The 19,710-nt window shown below is 40.7% G+C and overlaps 1 protein-coding gene across 3 annotated transcripts in view; it reads left to right on the top strand.

Moving 5' to 3' along the window:
* Nucleotides 1–2,155: 2,155 nt before the first annotated feature.
* Nucleotides 2,156–19,710, top strand: part of SPAG9 (sperm associated antigen 9) — an 81,426-nt gene continuing 63,871 nt past the window's right edge. For all 3 annotated transcript variants that reach the window (XM_063120208.1, XM_063120210.1, XM_063120209.1), the window contains exons 1-3: nt 2,156–2,514; nt 8,095–8,215; nt 17,657–17,727. In XM_063120208.1, the coding sequence (XP_062976278.1) occupies nt 2,209–2,514; nt 8,095–8,215; nt 17,657–17,727 (498 nt within the window). In that variant the 5' untranslated portion in view covers nt 2,156–2,208. The remainder of the gene's footprint in view (nt 2,515–8,094; nt 8,216–17,656; nt 17,728–19,710) is intronic.

Below are 19,710 nucleotides of genomic sequence, written 5' to 3' on the forward strand. Positions count from 1 at the left end.
CATACATAAACAATCCCCAGTTCCCCTCTCCCTATATCCTTCCCATTCACCTTCTTCCCACATGGTCGACAAATAAAATATAAAAATATATAGAATTATGTAACTAAATAAATAACAAAAGAAGAAAATGATCATATAAAATATTCTTGAGTTATGGGCTGAAATTCATACAATTGATATCCTCTGGCATGATGTAAAGATCATATAAAGACACATAGTTATTTTCTGATTTTTTCTTGGACTAGGAGTTAGCTTAAATATACTTGCGATCTAGAAAATGCATGAAACGTTTATATTCCTGTGTCTTCTACAAAGCAAACAGAGAACACTCTAGCTTGAGCTCACCAATTGCTCCACAAAATTCTCCACTTGGACTGTTAATTGTCTTAACTGTTACACCTTTGCCATTTCATTTCATTGTATTTTCACAGGGAGTTGCTGACAGAGGCAATAACGAAGCAGAATCTGGCTACAATGCAAAGTTGCCACGCACATCATCTCTGTCTCACGCTGCTGCGACACAGACAGCGCCGCTAATGGTATTGGAATCCATTCAGAACATCACAAGACTTAAATCTGGACACACCCATACTTTCCCCAGCCTCTGTATGTTGCTATTCTGCCTCTTCAGAATAAGAAGCTGACAGACTTGTAGCCTTCCTCTGTTTCCTACTCTCAGCTTCTAGCAGCACAAAAGGAATTTCCCTCCTGCTTTGATTCACCCTTTATAAGGCTGGTCAGATGACCTTTTCTTCACAGAGTACCTGTTTTAAAGTCACAAGACACATTCATGATGTTGTTCCTGGCTGCTTTTTACCACATAAAATTTTACAAACTGTTTTTTTTTTGTACTTTCAGGGGGCTTTCTGAATTATTTTGGGTGCATAAGATTTTAAAGCTTTCTTCTATTATCCCCTTGTCCTACAAACGTTTTGTTTTTAATCCCTTAGTCCCAACCCCCCCAATCAAAATGAAAAGCATTTTGCTCACATACATTCTTTGTTACCTTTGTTTCTCCCTCTTTATCTCCCTCAGCATTGAAATTTAGGTTGCAAGCTCCTTGGGCCAGAAACCTTTATTTTTAACATGAAGGTGATTCTGTTAATAGATCACGCATATAAATGTGCTGTATAAATAACAACATGGGCCCTATAGCTACTAACATACCCAGATTTAAACCTGAGATTTAAAATCATGTTCAGGTTTTAGGTCTGCAGTGAACCCCTTCCACTGAAAATTTTGATGCAGGGTTAACAACGTTGCACCTTTCTGACGCATACTCTGGTAAGCTTCAGTTTATTTGAGGCCATTACTAACCACTCCCATCCCCTCACCCAAACACCACCGGTGCCCTCAGCTCTCACCCCCTTAACATCTGACCCTATGAATTGCTTGCCTTCCTACAAAACAAATATTCCTACCAGCCGCACCACACCCTACGTCCAATAGTCCTATGGCTCCAAGACTCGGCCCACCCTACTCCCCTTGAACCCCTTGCTGCCGGATTCTGATTCGGAAACCCTGGAGAGTTCGCTAACGAGACTTGCAGCCCGATCCCATCCACGTTGACTTGGAAATTAGTTCCTAGCCAATGAGGCTTCCTCCCAAGTAGACGTGCCGTGGACTGTAGCAGCCCTGAAGCGCACACTGACCTGGCGTGAAGCCTCATTGAACGCAGTGGAAATTCCTTCTGCGCAAACATGTTTAGGATTGCAAACCCCACTGGATCCTATAAAGCTGACTCTTGAGCAAATCCTATGATGAGACTGTTGGAACCGCCACCTCCCACGTGCCCGCTTTCCTGCCTGAATCACCCCACGAGCCACAGTCTCACCCACCACCACCTCCGCCTGCTGCCCCACCTCGTCCTATGCTCTTTTCCGAGTCACGTCGGTTCAGCTTTAGCTCCGCCTCCTTCGGGCCCATTCTTCGACAACCCCGGCCCGGGCGGGGCCCCGCCCACTATTTACGTCACTGCCGCGCGTCCCCTCCCACCACTCCGGCGCCGTGGGTGAGGTCAGTGCCGCGCGCCTGTCACCCAGGTTCCTTTCGCGTTCGCGCTGAGCTGTAATCAAGGCCCCGCTGCAGAGGGAGGCGCTGCTCTTGCTCTTCCTTCTCCGGCAAGGCGCGTCTGCCACCCGCCCCTCCGTCTGCCTGCTCGGCCGGTCCGTCCGTCCGTCGGCCCTTGCTGCCTTGCGCCCCGAGGCCATGGAGCTGGCAGACGGCGTGGTGTACCAGGAGGACCCGGGTGGCCCCGGCCCGGCCATGATGTCGGAGCGGGTGTCGGGTCTGGCGGGCTCTATTTACCGCGAGTTCGAGCGGCTCATCGGGCGCTACGACGAGGAGGTGGTCGCCGAGCTGATGCCGCTGGTGGTAGCCGTGTTGGAGAACCTGGACTCGGTCTGCGCGCACAGCCAGGAGACTAGCGTGGAGCTGGAGCTGCTGCGGGATGACAACGAGCAGCTCCTCACTCAGTACGAGCGGGAGAAGGCGCTGCGCAAACAGGCCGAGGAGGTGAGCGGAGGGGTCTTGCGGGGCCGCTGATGCGTGTGTGTGAGAGAGGGAGGGCTGAGTTGGCTGAAGACGTGTTTTGGAGCAGCGGCATCCAAGGGCTATTGTTGAGTTGGGGAAAAGTTGGGAGGGAGCTGAGGGAACTTCACTGATGCTAGTCTGGGTGTGGTGATTGGGGGACAGAGGAGAAGAAACAACAATGGTTCCCCCACAGACCCTAAGGTGGAAATGGCTTATGCCAAGGGAATGGTGCTGAAAGATAGTTGATATAAATAAAATAAACACCTTGGGGGAGTTGAGGTGGACAGTTGTTGATAACTCCTGCCAGAGAAGGCCCTGTGGCAGAGCTTGATGTCCCAGAACCATGGTGATGAATGGTGCTGCTGAGTAGAGGGAGATGCTTTCGTGTGTTGCCTGTGTGCTTCCCAGAGGGATCTGGCTGGCTGCTGTTAGAACAGAATTCTGGCCAAGATGGGTCTTATGATGTGGTGCTTCAGCTATGGTGAATAAAGATCCTATTTATTGCTTTCAGTTCTTTTTTTCCCTAGGGCTGATAATTTTTATAGTGGGTCACATGTTAGTTATGCAAAGTTAGGCCCAAATACATGCATACTTGCGTTAGATAATGGTTTGTATTGTCTGAAATTGGGCAGTGGACTTCAGGAATGATGGCGGAAAACCACAGTCAAAGCAACAGGTGGTGCATGAAAATAGGCCTTCAGTGAAGACTCAGTATTAATCATGAGTGGTGAGTGCCACATTATTCAGTTCTTTATTCCATATTTGAGACCAGTAACATGTACATATGGGTACCTTGTGTGAAAATATTAATAATTTTGAAGAGATCACACCATAACTCAGGCTTAATATCTTTTCCCTCACAGGTGGGAAAGCAGCTTGGAAGGGAAGGGGAGTTTGAATGGACAAATGGCAGGAAGGGAAAGAATTAAGTAGCTCCTCTCTTACGCATGTCTTCTAATTGCAATAATCAAGTCTGCTTTTTGTTAAACCACCACCACCAGGGAAAGAATCAGACACAACTGAGCACCATGTGCAGTTTGGTCCTTTGGTAGAGTACATGCTTTGAATGCATGGAGTCCTATCCCTGCTGAATCCAATTAAAATATCTCTGACAGTTGGGCTAGGGCTCTGCCCAGTTGCTGTGCTCATATTCTGTTAACATGTGCTATGTTTACTTTGAGTAACACAGTTTATAGTACTGAAAACAGAAGTAATATTTACTTCTTGTGACATTAGTTTTGTTTTCTGCTTAGGCAATAACTATTTATATGTGGGCAGGACTTGGATATCCCAAGCACTTGGTGGTTCCATTGCTGAAACCTAAAATATAGGTGCATAGGAATAGGAATTTTTTTTCCAGTCCTTTGTATGGTTAGTATTCAGAATGAAAAATAAATTAGGGTGCAGATTCCAATGGGAGGCAAGACTGTAAACGGATCAAGGTAAGTAGGTCAAACATATTCCTTTGTACTTTGTTGGTGAATTCAGTAACAACTATGTGGTTTATCTTTTCAAGTACTACCTGTTCATTTGTGAATTTCTACTTTGCTACTAAATAACCACCCCTTTAGAATTAGGAGTGGGGTGTAAAAATCCTGGCTTGGTTTGAAGCATGTTTGACAAATCAAGTTCATAAGCTTTAAAACAAAAGAACAATGCTGTGTGAAGAAGCAATTGTGGTCAGAAAAAAGTCTTTATTTTTTAAGGGACAATTCCAAGGGGGAGTGTTGTTTTCTCTATATAGCATTGTGTAGTGTATTTGTCATTTATTAAATCTGTAGAAACCAACACTAGTTGCTGAGCTATAATGTATTGCTTGTCCATAAAGTGAATTGCTAAATATAATGCATGCACAATTCTTTTGCTCATTTCTTGTTTGTACTTGGCTTGCATGTGAATAACTGAAAGTATTACAGGTGAAAATGGAAAGAGAAATGTGCACTTTCTATCTGTATTGACCCAAACTTTGCAAATGTGGTCATAGTGGGGATTATTATTATTATTATTATTATTATTATTATTATTATTTATTACATTTATATACCACCCCATAGCCTGGGGTGGTTTACAACATCAAATAGCCCATGTTGGCTTATCTTAACTGAGCAAAGTTGTGCAGTATGTGGGACCTGGTGGATTATGGTTACAGATTTTAGGAAAACATTAGTCATTGTTGCTTATACTTGGGGCCATTGAAACACGTGTTGGTTGTTAAGTAGTAGGATAGGAAAAAAACTTTGCTTGAGACATTGGGATACTTAGAATAGTAGTACCATTCTAGATTGACCAATGGTTATACTCGATATAACTCAGAATGCTGCCACTGCTATCATCCTATTTAATACTGCTGGGTGTATATTTCTGCAATCTCATGCTATGCACTTGAATTTCTTGGGTGCTTTATAGCATTAGTCGTTTGTGATATTGACACAATCAATATGATATTTACACAATCACAGTGGGTTAAACAAGCCAGGATGGATTGATTAGCTGCAGCATGTAGTCTAGTGTACCATAAACTTTCAGGAAATGGATGAATCCCATGATTAGCCAGTGATTTACATGTTATTGTTAAATTATATTGTTTCAAAATGTGCATTAGGAAAAAGAGGACTTGTATCTAAGATGCTCCAAAAAAAGAAATGGGCAGAGAGCAATGTATGTGATCGGATTGCTCTTGCATTTCTGTATTCTGTGCACTTCAGGTCTCTTCGCTTCTGTCTTGTGTGGTGGTGTGTATTTCTTACCAATCATTTGGCCATTTGCGCTTTTCAGTGATTTTGCATTGGAAACATGCTCCCTTTTGTGCAAGTGTTTGGTTATGCTGGAGGAATGTGGCTCTGGAGATAAATGGGTGTCTGTAGTTTTAGCCCTCCACCTAAGTTTTTCCTTCTCTTAAAAATACCTTGAGAGTCACATATTTTGCACCTTTATGATCATGCTTGCTATGATATAAACATTCTTTCAGTTTTGTTTTGTTTCCTATTATCTTGCGAGTTTGCAACATTGAGACATTATATGGGAGGGAAGGAGAGGGTGATGGGAAGGAGAGGCAGGTAAAAAAGACATGGGAAGTTCCTACCACTGATGATAATTGCAATGTCTGGATATTTTTCAATATTTATATTCAAGGCATTAGTAACTGAAACCCAGGAAATTTTCCTCCCATCTTCAGTCAAGTTCAAGATTTAGTCATCATAACATTGTGCTTGGACAGACTTTTAGATGTTATCAGTTCATTAAAATGTAGGTCAGAAACATCTTCTAGATTCCTCAAAGTGACATAGGGCTACATTGAACAATTACTAAAAGAAAAGTCCTACTTGTATGTGTTTATGGTTTGTTGGGGAAGTATCTACATACCTACTTTTGCTGAGCGTGACCTGGCAGAGTAAGTTTCTGATGGCTTGGTCAGCTAGTTGCTTGAACGGCAGGTGGCTATTAGGAGGAGGGCTTTCTCCGCTGTGGCACCCTGGTTGTGGAATGAGCTCCCCAGAGAGGTCCGCCTGGCGCCTACACTGTACTCCTTTCGTCGCCAGCTGAAGACCTTTTTATTCTCTCAGTATTTTAACACTTAATTTTAACTTAAATTTAAATTTTACTGTTTTAACTCTGTATTTTAATCTTATATCAATTTTGCTGCGTGGTTTTATCCTGGTTATGCTTTTTATACTGTATTTTGTATTTGTGCTTTTAACCTGTTGGTTGTTTTATTATGGTTTTAATTTTTGTGAACCGCCCAGAGAGCTTCGGCTATTGGGTGGTATAAAAATGTAATAAAATAAATAAATAAATAAATGGCTACCATTGGGTGTATATTTTATAAGTCTTCAAACAGCAGCAAAGTTAAAGAATAAGATTTTTTCTGTGGACTAAGCTTTATTGGCCTGTGCACTGATCCCTGACATTTTACAGCTTTCTTAATAAGCTTGCTGTTTTATAGAAGAAAGAAAGAATTGGATGACTACCAGCTTGACAGTAAATGGATTTATGTATGGTTAATAGAAATAACAATTAAAGGCAATGGAAGCAAGAGCTCATCTATTCTGTTCTGGAGTTAAACTTCTTAATCCCAACTGAGCATTTCAGATGAGAGTTCCTCTGCAGTTTGTTAAATGAACTACTCTTAGAAATAGTAGGTGCTATTTGGCACAGGTTGGAAGTAAGTGCCTTTGGACATGGTACCTTTAATCACCACAGGTCTACCAAATCTTTAGAACCAGCATCACTGCGATCTGACTTCTTCAAGCATTAAAGTTTATATTTACAATGGGTTGGATCCAGGCTAAGTTAGTTGGATGCAGTTCTCATTGAAATCAGTGGGACAAGTTAGACTTTCCTTAAGTTCCGCTAACTGATGTGGGTGCAGGCCACATGGCAAATGGCTTGCGCACATGTAATTTAAAACATTGATAGGTAAGCCCTAGGCATGTTTACTTAGAAGTACATTCCAGTGAGACCGATGAGGCTTACTCCCAAGTAAGGACTTCAGGTTAGCAAACACCACCTTTCATAGTAGTTCCTAATTGTGGCTTACTGTTAGTGTTTTATAACTTCAGGTATGTGCACTGTTTGTATTGGTGTAGAGTGTTAAGTGGTAACTTTTATTAGAGTAAATTCTTTTGACAAAATAGAATGGAGACTTTCAAGTAGTGCAGAACTGCCATCTTAGTTTGCCTTGCAACTAGTTCCTCATAGTTTAAAAAGTTTAATTCTTCAATCTCTAACTCAGTATTAGCCACATGTAATCTTTTCTGACAGTAATTTAAGTGGCTGCATATGCATGCATCTATGTTGTGTGAATCTTTGGAGATCCATGGACATAGAATTTAGATTACATGTATGAGTCATTTCTGAGACATGCCTCTGTTTTAGTCAGAGGAAACATTATAGAAATAATCCTGTGTCTGAAGATTATATTGTATGAGAGAGAGGAACATTACTATCGAAACAGTTGAGATATGCTAAATGTCTGGCAGAATACGTCATGCTATATTTGCATGCAAGATTATATGTAGAACAAAAGCTAGGATAGCACACATTGATGGGAACTTCTATGGAGACTTCTAAAATTATTGAATTAGTTGGTCTGAATTGCTATCATATATAGCACAGATGGGCAACTTGTTGTCCCCCAGATGTTTTGGCCTACAAGTATCCTACTCCTGTTATATAAGGTAACATGTGAAAGGAGACAGAAGGACTGAATGTCAGACTATTGTTTATATCCAGTCTTATAGTCCCACTGCTACTATTAGGGTAGCGCATGATAAACTGGTTGAAACAAAATGCTAAACATAGAATAATCTTTTAAACCAAAGAAGAATTCTGAGTAGCTAAATCCATGTGGCCATCCCTGTGTGTGCCCATGGAAAGCATAGTAAACATAATTTATTTATTCATAGTTATTTTAGGTCACCTTTAGGAGTGAAAGCTTGCTGGAGAATGTAACATGGAATTTAACATTTTGGTTATGGAACTAAATGGGTTCAGAAAATATGTTAAGTGACTTCTAGAAATCTTTATTAAGTTATGGATATTTTTTCTTTTTTGACTCTGCAGAAATTTATTGAATTTGAAGATTCTCAAGAACAAGAAAAAAAAGATCTGCAGATAAGAGTAGAAGCTTTAGAATCACAAACCCGGCAGCTTGAACTAAAAGCAAAAAACTATGCTGATCAAAGTAAGTAAGAACTTTGCTGCATGACTTTTCTTTTTTTAAAAAATCCTATTTTAATTAAACAAAACACAAAATGGCTTTGCCCCAAGACAATTCACTAGTTGGTATATTTTGCTTTTATTCATGTACACCTTATTTAACTTTTTTTTTTTTTGCATTAAGTTGTGTATACGTTCAGCAACTCATTAATGTTGCTAAGACTTTCTGATAGTCCAGTTTTAATTCTTTTTCTTATCCTCTAAAACAGCAATGTCTGCACATTACAAGAAACTGGAATTTTTTTTCAAGTATCTCATTATTAAAGAAAGATGCCCTGCGAGTATCACTGACTGATCTAGAAAAATGTGGCACAGCTCTCTTGGGACCGTGCCATGTGGAATGCTAGCAGAGGATTTCAAAATTAAGGCTGCAATCCTTTGCATGTTTTCCTGGCAGTAAGTTCCATGGAATTCAGTGGGACCTACTTCTGTGGGTGCAGGCCAGATGGAGAGTAGGTTGCCCTAAGGCAACCATCCAGTCAGAGGAATCTTGGTGGAATCCCGCAGTCATTTGATTGGAGTCAAATCCAAAGAATCCAAAATCTGGAGAGGCTGACTGAAATGTTTTTATTTTTTCTAGATAGTTGGCTCGCTTTCTTTGGGAAATTATAGAGAAAATGAATTCCAGAGTAACCTTGATGCCACTGGTTTTAGAACTGAAACCTGACTAGTAATCCTGTTAGTGTTAACTATGGCTAGGATCCAAAGAAATGCTTAATCTCATACACGGGGCTTGTGCTAGCCCAGTGGATTTTCAAATTTCATTTCCAGCTGACTTCTATGTCACATCACAAACTCCTTTTGAAACACACTGCAGTTTCAAAAACATTTTGTCATGTGGTATCGGGTGGGGCATGATGATTACTCAATGTTTTCTCTCAGTAGCCAAGAGCAGTATAAACTTCAGAATAACCCTGTAGGCTTGTCATATATAACATTCCTAGTCCTTTCATCATGGTTATATTTTAAGATTGTGTGCTCCCTCTTCTTTTGCATGTGAATTCCCGGCAGCCTTAATTATAGCTGCTATTTTAATGCTAACATAAGAGCTGTGCTGGATCAGACCAAGGGTCCATCTAGTCCAACACTGTGTTCACGTAGTGGTCAACCAGCTGTCCATGGAAAAACCACAAGCAGGATAATAGTGTAATAGTACCCTCCCACCCATGTTCCCTAGCAACTGGTATACATAGGTTTACTGCCTCTGCTACTGGAGGTAGCACATAGCTATCAGGACTAGTAGCCATTGATAGCCTTCTCCAGGAATTGATCTAACCCCCTTTTAAAGCCATCCAAATTGGTGGTCACCACTATATCTTGTGGCAGTGAATTCCATAGTTGAACTATGTGCTATGTGAAGAAGTACTTCCTTTTATCTGTCCTGAATGTCCCATCAATAAGCTTCATGGGATGACCCCGGTTCCAGTATTTTGAGAGAGATGAATGTCTCCCTATTCACATTCTCCATACCATACATAATTTTGTGCATCTCTTATCATGTTTCCCCTTAACCTTTTTTTTTTTATCAAGCTAAACAATCCCAGCTATCGCAACCTTCCCTCATAGGGGAGATGCTCCAGCCCCTTGATCATTTCAGTTGCCCTTTTCTGCACCTTTTCCAGCTCTTACAAGTAGTCCAAGTGTGGTTGCACCATAGATTTGTATAAGGCAGTATGATATTGGCAGGTCTATTCTCAGTTCCTTTTCTAATTATGCCTAACATGACGTTTGCCTTTTTTTCAGCAGCCATACACTGGGTTGACAGTGCTAACCTGGGTTTGCTCTTAATTAGGATTTAATCACTTTAAGCTCTGCTTTCAAATCCTATTGAGGAATGAACTCCAGTTAGTGTTAACCATGGTTAATGTAGGTGCTGAGATAAAACTTTCGTTAAGACAGAACAGAGTGTATGTGGGAATATGTATCTGAGGGGAAGAGCTGGGCGAATGGAGTGTGTGATCGCAGAACCATGGTTAATAAATCAGGATGCCAACTCCTGTGAAGTGGGGTAGACTATGCGGTTCATAAGTAAACTGGGAAGTGAAGAATTACTTTCATTCAGCAGTTGTGTTTTGTTACTTGAATCCCTTAGTTCTCATACCCTTTTCTAGAACTGTAGTTGGAGCTTTAGGGGGCTTAGGCAGAGCACTAGTGCTTTGCTTTGTATAACTGGATAGGAAACAAAAAAGGAACCAAATTAATAACTTTTTAATACTCTGTACTTGAATCTGACTGCTCTCATAAGGATTACTTTTTTTAACCCCCAGCCCCAACTCTTAGACATACATGCCTTGTAAAGCTGCTATACATCAAATATGCTTGGTGTATAGTAATATTACACTTGTATGTATGTTTGAAGGCCTATTTAAGATTCTTTTGTTGGAAGATGGATTTTTCCAGTGTCCATTGCAGTGGGAATGGCAAGCTATTGGGGGCAGTGCAGGCTTGGCTTTTAATAAAAGAAAAACAGGAAAGGAGAAAGTCTGAGGCTAAGAATAAGGCTGTTTATCAAAATGCTTCCTGTTCATGTGCTAGTTTATGGCTTGTGAATGTTATATTTTCTTACAGAAAGTGCTTGTTATAAGAGCGAAATTGGACATTTGTACTGTGGGGATGCTTTTCCCTCTTGGAAAAGAAGGCCCTTTAGGTTTAGAATGCTATTGATTAACAAAATAGAACTTGAAACTTCAGCCCTGCTTTTATAAATAAGTCTTTTCAAAACTTGAAAGGTACTGCATTTGCTATGACTTAAATAATTCTACCTCTTAATTTAGAGCTGCATTTACAGTTTAATTTTTTTAATAAATTGTATTTAGAGCTGGATTGGCATTTGAAATTGAGCCTGAAATTGACAGCGCGTTACTTGAATAAGTTTGGAAAGAAATAGCACAGCGTGGGAGATTGCATGCACAAAAGTGGAATTTGGATTTGATAGGTTGATTTTCTGTTACCCTGCATTATACTCGTAAGAATATTTGTATAGTATTGTAGCATGATGATCATCCCAGTTTAATCGAGGAAGCCCTTTCGTTCTCTTCCTCCTCTTTTTAGAACAAGGAGACCCTTGCACCCTACTTTGAATACATTGGCAGCTGCCAATTTTCACTATAATCATTTAAATATATCGTATATGCCCCGCATTTAAAAATATTGTTGCAAGCTGCCTCGATTGCAGGAAGGGCAGGATAGAAATATTTTAAATATTTTATTTCGATGTATGCTAAAAAGAAAAGTAAAAACATCCAAAGCTCAGCTCACACAAAGAAAACATCATCATTTAATTTCAAGAGGCTATTTAAAAATTAGAAGAGAAGGAAAAACCCAAGGATTCTCCTAAGAGTCAGGCCCAGAACACGTTAGAGCCAATAAGATGCAATTTACTAAACCTTATGATCAATATACCCCAGCATATTTCAAAAAACGTGATAGATGTGAATAAGGACCCATGGTCCACAGCTGATTTCCCAAATAAGCCAACAATGGTCTCCTCTGATTGTACTAGACAGAATATTGCTCAAGACCCTCCACCAACTAACAAGTCTTGGAAATTGGAACTAATGTCACACAATCTGGTATTCATTAACAATTGCTTACACTACTGTTCATGTTTTAGATTATTGTTTGTGGTGTTTTATGTTACTTGTAAACTCTTGTTACTAAAGTGAGCAGAGTGACCTAAGTATAAATGCTAATCCAGAGTTACTGAAGTGACACATACTAATACTATTAGTTTGTGCTGCCTCAATAACTAATGAGGTATTAGCTGTTCTAATGGAATGGCTCAGTAATGGTTCTGTGACATAGATCTTAAAAATGCGGGGAGGGGAATAATCCCTAGTACCCATTGCAACCTGCATACTTGCTCGGTTGGTTACCCTTCCCCTGCAAGCATTAATATATTGTGTTTATAGAGATTGGGCGGTGATGGTGTTAAGGAATGGAGATCAATTGAATCCACTGGTGAAAGCAGCCACAGTGATGTACAGCTCTCTTATTCATTAATCAACTAATTTGCACTGTTCATAAGCTTAAATGCTGCAGAGTGTCTTCTGTGTCTTCTGTTCTCTAAATCCTCTTAGAGGAAATAAAATCCTTTGTTGCATCATGGCTATCATTCTTCCTTCAACTAGTAAAGATGTTCTCTCTCTATAGGTAGCAGCAGAATTTTCCGTTGTGTTATAACATCAAAAGGTGAACAGAACCTGAAGCTTTCTGCTGCTGCATCTTCACACTTAGAAATAGCACTTCTTCCTGAGACATTGGCCAAAGCATTGCTTTCTGAAACATTCTTGTTTCCATTTAGAATTTGTGCACTCCAAAGTGCCACTGGGGCCATCTTTTGGCACGCAAAGTGATGATTAAGAAGGCCCCAAACATGAAGAGCTTCCTGCAGGAGCCCAGAAAAAGTGATGTTCAGGGTTGTTGCTCATGATTATAAGGAAATTGTATCCACCATACAAAATAAAAATACATTGTCCAAGTTCACAGCAGCTGCTCAGCATGTTCTTAGATATACAGCTACCTTTCAAATTTTACAGAAAATACATGGTCAACCCAAAGGGAAATGCAACAAGGATCTCAAGTTCACAAAACTTGTCTAGGGCAAAAATTATGTATAATGGCCCTGGAGGCTTTGATCTGGAGGCTTATTTGCTGTGTCACTGTTGAGCTGTTGCATGAAGAGGCCTTCAAACATACATTTTACTTGGGAAGGAAATATTACCTCTTGATGAAGCCTGAGTTCTATAACTCAGTTATATAACTGGCTACCTTACTAAATAACGTTGCTTAGGTTTGCTTTAAACAATACTGTATAAGAGGCCTATCAAATATATTTCAAATTGCTTACTTTGTTCTCACAAATGCAGTTTTAAGAAATATTTCCTTGAGCTTTTCTCCAGTTCTACTGAGGCTGCATATCTAATGCTAGATGTTGTATACCTCCTGCCCTGTTAGGGCAGCTGTGATGTTCATGGCATATCGAGCTTGCTCATGGACATCCTTTGCTGGATCAGGAACATGGTACGTGTGCTTTATAGCATTGGATCACTGTTCACTCAGGGCTGAACATTTATTTATTTATTAAATTTATTTATTAAATTTATATACCGCCCCATAGCCGAAGCTGTCTGGGCAGTTTACAAAAGTGGTTTCTGTTGCTGGGTTGGGAGTTACATGTTCAGCAACCCGGATTCAGTACACTGAATTATCAGCTTTAACAGTACCAATTTATCTGTTTGGAGGCTGGAGTAGCAGAATACAGTTCTTGCCAAAAGTGAATGGTACTGTCAGAGGTGATCTTTTCAGCTTCTTTTAATTGAATATTCCTAGACACTGAATTAAAATATAATACCGTCTTAAGCAACCACTTTGAGTTATTTATTTGCTTGGCTTTTATGCCTTTGTGTACTTCATTCTTTTAAGGGAGGTTTATTTTAAAAGTCTAGGCAGTCATATGTATTGTATTTTCAAGAAACCCATCAGGCTTACTTTGATTTTTTTTTTTCAGAGTCACATACATTTTAAAGACATTTTTATTAGGGGGAAAAAATAAGGCCACTCTTCTCCCAAATATTGGTATGAACACCTGAAATCAGAATAGTCCTGTGAATGTAAACATGAACCTTGTCTAATCAGCTTTCTTTGTTTAAGTTTTATTGCTATATTTAAACCTGGGGCAGCCTCTGTTAGGACTTGAGACAATGCTGAATAATTTATTTAGAAAATTCTACCTTTTCTTTCTCAGACTAACAAGATGCTTATTCAATAAATAATGCATCATAATGCAAATAAGGAATTTCTGCTATAAATGAGTTCTTTGAAACTCTGCATATTAACATGGAACATTACCAGAAGCTGTGCTGCTGCTTTCAGTTACCCTTATAGCTAATTTAGTTTGCTGTGTGAAGGCTGTCAGAGACTGACGTTTTGCCAGTTTTGTTGAAATATCATGAAATATCATTTAGTCTGTTCCCTCTCACTTGGTTCCTTCTGTCAGTGCAAGTGGCTAACCAAATCAGTAAAAGGGCATCTTGATGTCCAAGCCTGGGTTCCAGAGTTATCCCTCCCAAATAAGCCAGCATTTGTAAGCCAAGAATAAGCCGTGGTTTACAATTCTGGCTTGTAAAGGCCAAACAACAACAAAAACAGGATCCCAGGTTAAGACATCCTGGTAAATTTAAACTTCTGGTTTGTTTAGCGGCTTCTCTTAGCAGGAAGAACCAGGCAGGAGTGAACAAACTATGTCCACCTGTGGTATGGATTTTCTGGAGAAGATTCCTGTGCAAATTACTCTAATGTGCATAGGACAGTTTGTATAGGAAATTTTTCTGATGCTCTAGAGCAGTGGTCTTCAACCAGTTGGTCATGACCCCAAAGTAGGTTGCGAGATCAGTCCAAATGGGTAGCGGCAAAGCTGTTACAGCCATGTAGGGCAGTTCTGATATTGTGAAAGAGGGTCCCATGTTGCAGGTTGGGAGTCCGAGGTGGGTTTTAGGTCTGGACCAGTTGAAGACTACTGCCCTAGAGCAACCTTCCCTAACCAGGTGCCCTCCAGACATTTTGGACTACAATTCCCAGCATGCCTGCCTATTGGCCATGCTGGCTAGGGCTAATGGGCCTTGCAGTCCAACTCATCTGGAGGGCTTTACGTTAGGGATGGCTGCACTTGAGTGACCTAATGCTGTGTAAATGAAGCCACTCCTGGAAGCAGCCACCCACAAGGCATCTTTTGCTTAATGTGGATCTTTGCTGGGTTGATAAGCAGGGTGGACAGATTCAGAGCAGCTGTTCAAGCTCCTGGTAGTTGGGGAGATCTGCGCTGAACTCATTTCCTCCAGCCAGCAAGCCCTGGCAGTTGAAATGCCCAACGCTCATGTGCTCATACCTTTACACAGACACTTGCATACTCCCCTGTATGCTTACTGATGATCTTTGCAAGCCACTCTGAGAGCCTTTTGGGGCTGAAGAGTAGGATAAAAATGGTTTAAACAAATAGATGATCTGACACACAAGTTTGTATGTATGGTTTCTTGTGTGTACTGATAACTGTAAAATATTTAAGGAATTTCAGAGAGAGGAGGAAGAAAGATTGTTTATTCAATGGATTGCGAATGGCCCAATAGGCTAAATTACAGGGTGGTTAATTTTAAGCAGTTGATTATTAATTGAGCAATAAAATCCATTTAGAGCTTAAGGGAACTTCCTCAAAGGTTTTAACGAAAAAGGTGGGTAGGCAGACATTTGAGAATGATGCTCTAGCTCAGGGTGGGCAAACTTTAGAATTGTGGGATCTACTTTGTTTTCTGTTAGAACCGTGAAATCGACAATTTGGAGCTTGGTACAAAAGAAATCTGAGCCCAGGAATTTGTTTTAAGTTGAACTGAGAAGAGCTCATATTCTTTCTGCATACAACCTGATCCTGGTCACACCAAGCTGCTTCATTTCAGTAATATTGTTTAGTGGAGGCGGAGGGAAGGGAGTCATGTTGTTGCTGCTGTTACAAAATGGATGTCAGAAATCCTTGCTGACTTATTGCAAATCGCCTAGTGATTTAACAATAGATCCTCATTTACTTTCTGCCCACCCCTGCTTTAGCTGAGGGTAAGTGTCTCAGGTTGGAGGAGAGGGTGGGATTTATTATGGCCAATGAGTTTGATTCAGGATTTGTCTTGTGAGACCAGAAGCTCTCCTGTCATAGAATGAGCTTTCCATAGTTCCATTCTCATGGACAGGTCACTACTTGGTGGGGTTCAGACTCACTGGGACTCCTGAGCCTCTGCGGAATTGACTAAGACGGTCCAATCCAGGAGGACAGATCTGAATGGTTTTCTAACATCTTTTGAGGTTTTGCTGTTACCTCTGCAGGTGATTCTGTGGAAGTCCTGGCTGGCCTGTGGAATGAGGAAATGGCTCAGGCAGTTGAGCATCCTCTCCTGTTGAGTAGAGCCAAACAAGGGCTCTTGTTTTCCAGGGAATTAGCATTGGAATGAATGGGATGGCATCTAGAGCAGTGTTGGCGGAGAACTTGGAATGGGTCCGACTGAACACAGGCTAGAGCTCATTTGAAATCGTACTCTGTGGCAGTGAGGGATGTGAAGAAATCAAGCAACTACATTTATATTTACCGAGTACAAATATCTATCTATCTAGAGAACACCTAACTCTGTTTTGGAGGCAAAGTTGTCCAAACTGTTTTGAGAGTGTGCTTAGTCATTGACCCCCTTTTACTCTGCAGAAACCTCTGTGGTGGCAAATCAGTAGTCCACTAGATGGAGCAGGAGCTATTGTTGTTAGATGGCTCAGTAGATAGGAATAGTTATATGACACCATTGGAGACTAAAGTGAAGTGGAAAGATTAGTCTGTGAACGTTGCCTGCTTGTTTCCTATGTTTGCGTTGAGTGGCTTGAAGTGAACATGCATTCATGTTTGCAAATCTACTTCACTTCATGGTGTTAAGGCCCTGTTTAAGCCCTAGCCTTTTTAATGACTATTTTTATTTGATTTATTTAAAAGAACTATTATAATTTTCTGGGAAAAAGGTGTCACATGATAACTTAATATATAATGGTTGCTGCAATAAAGGTAGGTGTAGTATGTTATGTTCTGATGCCTCATATAGGGATCTGAGAGTCTAGGCATAAGCCAGTTCCCCCTCTAAATACAACCTAAGGGTTGCATGGATGTACAGAGCCCAAACTGGGGGGCCGTCTTTGATTTTTGCAAAATAACACTCTTCCAGTTGTTGGGGAAACATTTTCAAATTAAGGATGATATGCAGTGGTGATATAGTGACAGACAAACCTGCCTTAGTCTACTGCATCTTCTCTTACTTTCCTATTTTTCTTTGCCAATTGTTAATCTAATTGTTTGATTACCTTCATCATATCTCTTTGATTCCTTCATGATTTTAAGAACTGGTAATTTTAGAGGGGCATTCCAAGAATGCTGGTGGTAGAGCAGACAGGCATGGAACTGGGATTTAGATGGTGCTAGGGTGTTGGACAAGAGTCCATCAGTAGCCAGTCTTGTTGTTAGTGACCCTTGTTCTTCCCTACATCCCATGGGCTGAATAACAGAGAGCACTGTTATTCGATTCTGCTTGGGCAGCTTGGGCAACTTCTGGAGCAATAGGGAGTATGGATTAGAGCTTCAGTGTGGGACTTGCTTTGGTGAACCCTCCAAATGCCCTGGGCCACAGCTTGACCTGCTCAGTGTTTACTTGAGAGATGTGCTTAGAAGAAGGAGAAGAAAAAAGCAGGATCACACTTTCATAAAGTAGCAGAATTGGCTTTTGGGTGAATAGCTTTGACTTGTGGAAACTGGAGTCGATGTAAATGGACTTTGTTACTCTTACTGTTGCTGTCAATACATCTGTTTTGAGTAAATTATCTTTTTTTCCCCCAGTTAGCAGACTGGAAGAGAGGGAAGCAGAACTGAAGAAGGAATACAATGCTCTTCATTCAAGACATACAGAGGTAACTAACTAGATATTCCTTTGAGCAGTGTTTGAAACTACAGATGTGTAGACCAGCCTTCCCCTTCTCGGTGTCTTCCTGATGTTTTAGTCTGGAACTCCCAGTATTCCTGATCATTGGCCATGCTGGCTGGGACTCATTGGAGTTATAGCCCAAAATGTTTGGAGGAGACTGTAGTGCCTCAGGAACTAGGGAAGTAAAGGCATTGAGACAGCTTTATCAAAGCTTACAGAAGGATCTCTTGAATATTTTGCCCTGAGCTTTTGAAAGTTCATTGGTGTGTCCTGCATAGGTGTGTTCCACATATCTTCATAAATCTTTTAAATTAATTGATGTGTTAGGAAACACCCATCTATTATGTTGATATCATGTGTGATTCCAACCTCACATTTGCTGGGATGACTGAATATTTTGGGCGGGGTGGTGGCGGCAGGAAGGGCACATGCAAAGAAACATTGGCAGATGTTTGGGAAGAGTGTTAAATTTCCATACCTATTGATGACCCCCTGAAAGGAGGAATTCCTTCATACTATCTTGGGGTCTACTTACAGCAGGAATGGGGAACCTGTGACCCTCCAGATGTTGTTGGACTCTAGTTCCCATCAGCTTCAGCCACCATGACCAATGGTTAGGGTGATGAAATTTATAGTCCATTCATATCTGGGGGCCAAATGTGGGGATGGTTAAGTGCCCCCACTTACATACTGTCAAGGGAACCCTGAGTTTTTCTCGTTACATGTTTTTTGCCCTTAGAGTTACTGTATGATAGAATTTGTCTTTGTATTAATTGCCACCAGAGTATGTATGTTGCTGTGTTCCCCTCACTGTTTTTCTAGTGTTCATATTTTCTTAGTACTTTCTATTCCCGCCCCCCCCCCCTTGCAAGACCAGCCACTGATCTGTGATATGCAGGCGTAGCTTTGCTTCTGGGTGAAAATATTAATTAATATGCATTCTTCACAGAGGCTGATTCTCCTCCTTTTTAAGACCTTGGGAACTGATGAGACTTGGCTGCGCAAAAAGAAAGTTATATGCTTGGCCTGAATGCAAAGTCAGAGGCAGCTGCTTGAGCTAATGTATGGTGCAATATAGCTTAGATGCCATTGCACCATGAAACTCAACCAACATTATGCTACTTGGTTTGGGAGCATGGCTGACGTTCAAATGTGCTCCTCCTGCAGTGATTTCATGCAGTCTGCACACTCCCTTCTCCTGTTTCATGTGCCAGAAGTGGAGATTGAAAGCTCCTAATCTTGATTTTTAGGACACCATTGTTTCCCGAGTTCAGATGTCATAAGGAACCGAAAGCAGAAACATTTAATTGTCTCTTCTTGGGGTATGTGAACCAGGGTGACAGGAAGGAGAAGTGCACAGATCTTAAGCAGGAAACCATAGTTTCCTATTCCTATTATTAGCCAGTGGCTTCATTCACATGTCACAGTAAGCCAGGATTCACAGCCCGATCTATGTTGCTTGCTTACTCCCACTGGTGCCAGTGGGTAAATTAACCAGAATTTGAAAGAGCTTACCATGACATCTGAACTTGGACTTTTGGTTTGTTTATCCCAAACAAGCTAGGATTGTAAATCATGGTTTGTTTTCACCTTTCGAATTCAGACTTTTCGAACAACAAATCAGGAGCCCAGGTTCAGATGTCACTGTAAGCTTTCAAGTTATGGTTAGTTTAGCTGCTTGTACTAGGAGGAGGAGTGAAGTTGCTACAAATTTGCTTAGATCCTGGCATGCCATGATATGCAAACATGCTCACTCTTGTCATATGATGCTTTGTGTTCTAATCTGTAAGACAATGAAGAACATTAAATGCCTGTGAAAGAAAACGTTTTGACTGAATAGCAAACTGATGCAACAGTTTTTAAAAAGTTATATCTTAATCAGAAGTATGTCTTGCTATAAGCAGATGCTTAATAAAGTGTCTCTTTAAATTGCACATAGTATAGATTCGCGTAGTTCCAACTGTGACAG

Source organism: Elgaria multicarinata, chromosome 3 (assembly GCF_023053635.1).
Source record: "Elgaria multicarinata webbii isolate HBS135686 ecotype San Diego chromosome 3, rElgMul1.1.pri, whole genome shotgun sequence".
Classification (NCBI taxonomy): domain Eukaryota; kingdom Metazoa; phylum Chordata; class Lepidosauria; order Squamata; family Anguidae; genus Elgaria; species Elgaria multicarinata.